Genomic DNA, 5803 nt, shown 5'->3' on the forward strand with positions numbered 1-5803 from the left:
ATAGCAATGAGTTATCTTCAGGTGGGGAATCTAGATAGCCAACAACCTCTACAATCATCAAGGAGGGAATTAGGAGGACCATTAATGTTCTTCATATTGGAGAAAATATCGATAACAAATTTAGCATCCAATTCAACTTCAATTGAAGAGAGTTAGAGATTTTTATAAAGGAGTAAACCATTCCTTAGAGCCTACAACTCAGCCCAAAAACTGGAAGTAACACCTATATTTCTAGAAAAACCTTGAACCGAATTACTCAACACATCTCTAATGACACCACCACAACCAGCTTGGGTAATGACTTTGCTTAGCATAGGATTAGATTTAGTCTCGGCAACTTGTTGGAGCCAAATACTCCTGAACTACAAATAAAGCAAAAGGTCCCAATTAATTGTTAGTAGCCCTTAACCACTCCAAGCTAAGACTTTATTATAATGAAAAAAAAAAAAAAAAAACAACATTCACTAGTGGGAGAGGGTAACTTGAATCTAAAATAATTGTAGGAACTCTTTTTTTACACAAGCTTAAAACATAAGGATTAAAATAAAACATTTTTAAGGATTTGGAACATTTTGAAATATGGGATAATAGTTGAGGACATAAATAACTCCAAAAAACTATTTAAAAAAATTATTCGCTTTCGTGGACAAGCATGTTGTAAGAGAAGAAGGCAGTACGTTTAGGAATCTTAATTGCCTTCTTGTCATCTTTTGATCTCCACATGTTCTTCTTTTCTTATAGAGAACCAAACTCAAAACTCATTCGCTAAAAATGAAATAATTGGAAAATATTGTTATTTAATGGTGCTTTTTTGTTTCTTCTGAAAAAAAAAAAAGTGTTAATATTACCCAAGCTGGTTGTGGTGGTGTCATTAGAGATGTGTTGAGTAATTCGGTTCAAGGTTTTTCTAGAAATATAGGTGTTACTTCCAGTTTTTGGGCTGAGTTGTAGGCTCTAAGGAATGGTTTACTCCTTTATAAAAATCTCTAACTCTCTTCAATTGAAGTTGAATTGGATGCTAAATTTGTTATCGATATTTTCTCCAATATGAAGAACATTAATGGTCCTCCTAATTCCCTCCTTGATGATTGTAGAGGTTGTTGGCTATCTAGATTCCCCACCTGAAGATAACTCGTTGCTATCAAGAAGTTAATAGATGTGCTAATGCTTTTACTAAAGTTGGTGCTATTCAAGTTTTGGACTTTGTTATTTACAATACTTTCACTCCTTTATTTTGGAGGAGGTCTTTTGTTTTGGATTTTCCAGTCTCTACCTTAATAAGCTTTGTCCTGCATCCTCCTCATTTTCTTTGTTTTTTGTTTTTGTTTTTGTTTTTTTTTTTAATTTTTATAGAAAAAGGTAAGTAAATGAAATAAACAAATAAACAAATTTTAAAAATAAAATTAAAAAAAGTCAAAGAAGGAAAGAGATTGGATATTCAAATATATATATATATACACACACTTCTTTTATTTATGTTTAAAGTTTGAGAAAATGAAAATAGCAATTAATGACCTGCAATTTTGACACAAAACTTATTTATTTATTTTTTATTTTTCATGAATGAATTTTGACATAACTTTAGAAGTACCAAAATAAAACATATCAAAAGATAAGGATCATTTTAAAATATGAAGAAGTTTGACTCAAATATGCATGGGGTTATGTGGTAATTGAAGAGAGATTCTCCCTACATAATTTTAGTTATATAAAATTTTCCCACTAGTCATGCTCCTTGTTTAAAATAGTAATACATATGAATAATTTTATGTATAACATAAAATATGTTGAAAGAGACATGTCCCAACTAAATTTAGAGCCAAACTTTGTCCTTTCAAACGGGAAGCTAGTTACTGGTTAGGACTAAATAAATGTGTGATTATTTTATTAATATTTTTAGACTTGGGGGTAAAACCGTAAAAGAAAACGAATAAGGTTCTCAAAGACACGTAACCAAGAAAAGATTTAAGGCACGGGAAAATGAAATTCAGACAAGAAATTCCTAGATGGCATAAGCAAAATGGCTTAGCGAGGCTAAGCTTAAGCACAGAGAAAGACAGCAACTTTGACAGACAAAGCTGCCCCTTTCTTTTTCTCTTCATTTCTCAAACTTTGTCTTCTCTTCTTCTTCTTCTGTATTTCTGTCTCTCCACTTCACTAAAGCCCCACCAACAATTAGTCAACTTTTCAACTTCCCAAAAGGTAACGATCTCGCTTACTCTCTCAAACTTTTGTTTCAAGTTTGAAGCTTTTTTTTTGATCCGATGATCATGTTCAATTTCAAGCCCGTGTAACACATGCACATGCATCTACTTCTTACTCTTATGAGTTTTATTTTGCTAAAAAACTGTGATTTGTTTTCAACAATGTGTACATAACCTTAATGTTGGTGTTGGTACTGTTTGTTCACAGAAGTTGCAGCTTTTAGGCTCAGACTTCTATGCTAATATGAAATAGAAAGTTGGGTGTTCTTTATATTTTGGAGAAGTGGGGGGTATTTACTACTTTTGTGAGGGTGTATAGTGTTGTTTGGTTAAAAGGGGTTGTAATGGAAGAAGGGTAAGGTTGTGAAAATGGAGTTAAGAATTGTATAAAGTATTTAGTTTTTGTGTAAAAAGGAAAAGGAAGAAGTGGGTATTTGTTAGATTTGGAGGATAGAGTTGGGGAACTTGAATATTGTGTTGTTGTTGTTTGGTTGAAGGTGGTTTTGTTGTAATGGAAGGAGGGTCAGGTTTCAACTCTGTTCCTCCTTCGAACTCTTTTGATAAGTCTAGAGTTTTGGATGTGAAGCCTCTGCGTAGATTGAAACCAGTTTTCCCCAATGGTCCTCAAACTCCTCCCTTTGTGTGCGCCTCACCCCATGGCCCTTTCCCTTCTCAGTTTACACCGTTTTACCCATTTTGTGGGCTCCAAGGATCTCAAACCTCATCTGATAACCAGCAGAATCAAACCCCAATGCCAATGGGTCCTAATCCAACTCCTCTTCGGGCATTTCGAAGCTTGCAAGCAGCAGAATTCTCAGGTGCCTTTAATGGAGACACTGAGCCGTCAACAGGTGGGGATGGTGATGGGTTAAGAATGAATGAAGATGGGTATATTGAAGGTCAAAAACGCACAGGACCTAACTTGCGTGGCTCCAACTCGTCCCAAAAGAAGACGAGGAAAAATCAAGACCCTGGTTCTTCACGCCGTCCTGCTGCTACCAAAATGTCTCTTCCAACTATTGTTGTTACTGTTAGTCAAAGTGAACGGGATGATGGTAACAGGGAGGTGGTTAATCATGTGCTTATGACATTTGATGCGCTCCGGAGAAGGCTCAGCCAAATTGAAGATGCCAAGGAACAGACCACTGGGATTATCAAGCGTTCAGATTTAAAAGCCTCAAATATTTTGATGACCAGTGGCTTTCGGACAAACATGAAGAAGAGGATTGGAGCTGTACCTGGAGTTGAGGTTGGGGACATCTTCTTTTTTCGTATGGAATTGTGTTTGGTGGGATTACATGCTCAGTCTATGGGTGGAATTGATTCTCTGGTTGTCAAGGGTGATCTGGAAGAAGAACCTGTGGCTGTGAGCATTGTTTCATCGGGAGGATATGATGATGATGCAGAGGATAGGGATGTTCTGATTTATAGTGGTCAGGGTGGCAATTTTGGTAAGAGAGACAAACAAGCAGCTGATCAGAAGCTTGAAAGAGGTAATCTTGCTCTGGAGAGAAGCTTGAGGCGGGGCAACGATGTACGTGTCATTCGGGGTCTGAAAGATGTTGTTAGTCCTTCATCAAAGGTCTATGTATATGATGGCCTTTATAAAATCCAAGAGTCATGGATAGAGAGCAAATCTGGTTGCAATATATTCAAGTACAAATTTGTGAGGATGCCAGGGCAGCCTGATGCCTTTGCTGTTTGGAAATCAATTCAGAAGTGGAAGGAAGGTTTTTCATCAAGGGTAGGACTTATTCTTCCGGACCTCACTTCTGGGGCTGAAAGTACACCTGTTTCACTTGTAAATGATATTGATGAAGAGAAGGGCCCCGCTTATTTCACTTATTTTCCCACTCTCAAGTACTCAAAATCATTCAACTTAGCACAGCCTTCTTTTGGCTGCAATTGCCATAATGCATGCCAACCAGGTGATTCTAACTGCTCTTGCGTGACCAAAAATGGAGGTAAATTTCCATATACTACCAATGGTATTCTCGTGAGCCGGAAGCCATTGATATATGAATGTGGTCCCACCTGTCCTTGCTTTCCTAACTGTAAAAACCGAGTATCACAGACTGGTTTGAAAGTCCACTTGGAAGTATTTAAGACAGTGGATAAGGGTTGGGGCCTCCGTTCATGGGACCCTATTCGTTGCGGTACTTTTATATGTGAGTATGCAGGTGAAGCTATTGACAAAGGTAAGGCAAAGCAGGGTGGGGAGGAAGGTGAAAATGATGAGTATGTTTTTGATACATCCCGTATTTATGGTTCTTTCAAGTGGAATTATGAATCTGGATTGTTGGAGGGAGAAAGTTCTAATGAATCTAATGAGGAATACAAACTTCCATCTGACCTAGTCATAAGTGCTAAGAATGTTGGAAATGTAGCACGATTTATGAATCATAGTTGCTCGCCAAATGTTTTCTGGCAACCAGTTTTATATGAACACAATAGTCAATCCTTTCTACACATTGCATTTTTTGCAATTAGACATATCCCCCCTATGACAGAGTTGACTTTTGATTATGGGATTGCTGGCTCAGATGAGGTTGAGGGTAACAGTGCACTCAATAGGAAAAAGAAATGCTTATGCGGATCATCAAACTGCCGCGGTTATTTTGCTTAATATTTTAAGGTTTGCATACCAGCAGACAAGCATGGTGCCAGCAAATATGGTCCTGGATAGAAGGTTTGAAATCTCCCTCATTCGTACATGTTTTGTGACTACTAGCAAATATATAAACTTTTAAGCTCCTTATATTTTTATTTTTCTAAATGGCATGTTTGTATATCTTCGTTCCATATGTTGATTATTGTGTTTTATATTAAAAACTTGTGTGTTCTAAATTTAGAAGTAAATGGCAACTAAGGTAAGAAGGCATTTAACATTTCCTGAATCTCAAATTTGAAGGATTTCTGAGTTGTAAGTTTGCATAGTTTTCTGCCTAATTTCTTTGGTTATAGACTTAAATTTCCTTAGATATTCTTTGTAATGGTGTGAGGTCCCGTATGCAGAAGAAAGCTACTTAATGTATATCCTTGAGGTGATCTTAGATAGAAAAGCCAATGAGCTTTAGCTCAAATGTCACCTCCTCCCCTTGTAGCAAGGTGGAGGGTGAGTTTATGGGTTCAAGAGTCAAGACCCATTGGGTGTAACTTACCAATAAAAAGTATTGTTTTCTGGACAAACAAATAACTGCTTTTGTTTGATGATAAATTGAACGAAATGTAGAATAGTCAATGTTTGTGCATTGCTGTTACTGAGGAAAACTAACCACCAATCAAGCCTTTGTTTTGATCGATTTTTTAAAGATAAATTTTAACAGTAATTATTGGCTAAAGTGCAAAACATGCCCCTAAATTTTGGGGGTCTTTTGATTTTGCCCCCTAAAGTTTCAAAATTTTGATTTGACCCTTAATGTTAGGGGGTCGTTTTGATTGGCAGCCCCTCTGTCCATGTTTTTTGGTTGACCATTAAGTGCCACATAAGCTTGTTACCTATGCTAGTTTGTCCAATGAATAATGAGAAGTAAACTATGTAATTAAATAAATTAAAATAATTAAAATCTACAGCAATATACAAATAAATTTTTTTTTTT

At 36.4% G+C, this 5803-nt stretch overlaps 1 protein-coding gene across 1 annotated transcript; it reads left to right on the forward strand.

The window, feature by feature from the left end:
* The first annotated feature begins 1982 nt into the window (after positions 1-1982).
* On the forward strand, positions 1983-4951 carry LOC136062154 (histone-lysine N-methyltransferase, H3 lysine-9 specific SUVH3-like). Its single transcript, XM_065760905.1, has 2 exons — positions 1983-2202; positions 2413-4951. Exon 2 carries the CDS (start codon positions 2716-2718, stop codon positions 4828-4830), a length of 2115 nt encoding a protein of 704 aa, XP_065616977.1. The 5' UTR covers positions 1983-2202; positions 2413-2715; the 3' UTR covers positions 4831-4951.
* The last annotated feature ends 852 nt before the right edge of the window (positions 4952-5803 follow it).

This window comes from Quercus suber, unplaced genomic scaffold (genome assembly GCF_002906115.3).
Source record: "Quercus suber isolate HL8 unplaced genomic scaffold, Cork oak 2.0 scaffold_387, whole genome shotgun sequence".
Taxonomy (NCBI): Eukaryota; Viridiplantae; Streptophyta; class Magnoliopsida; order Fagales; family Fagaceae; genus Quercus; species Quercus suber.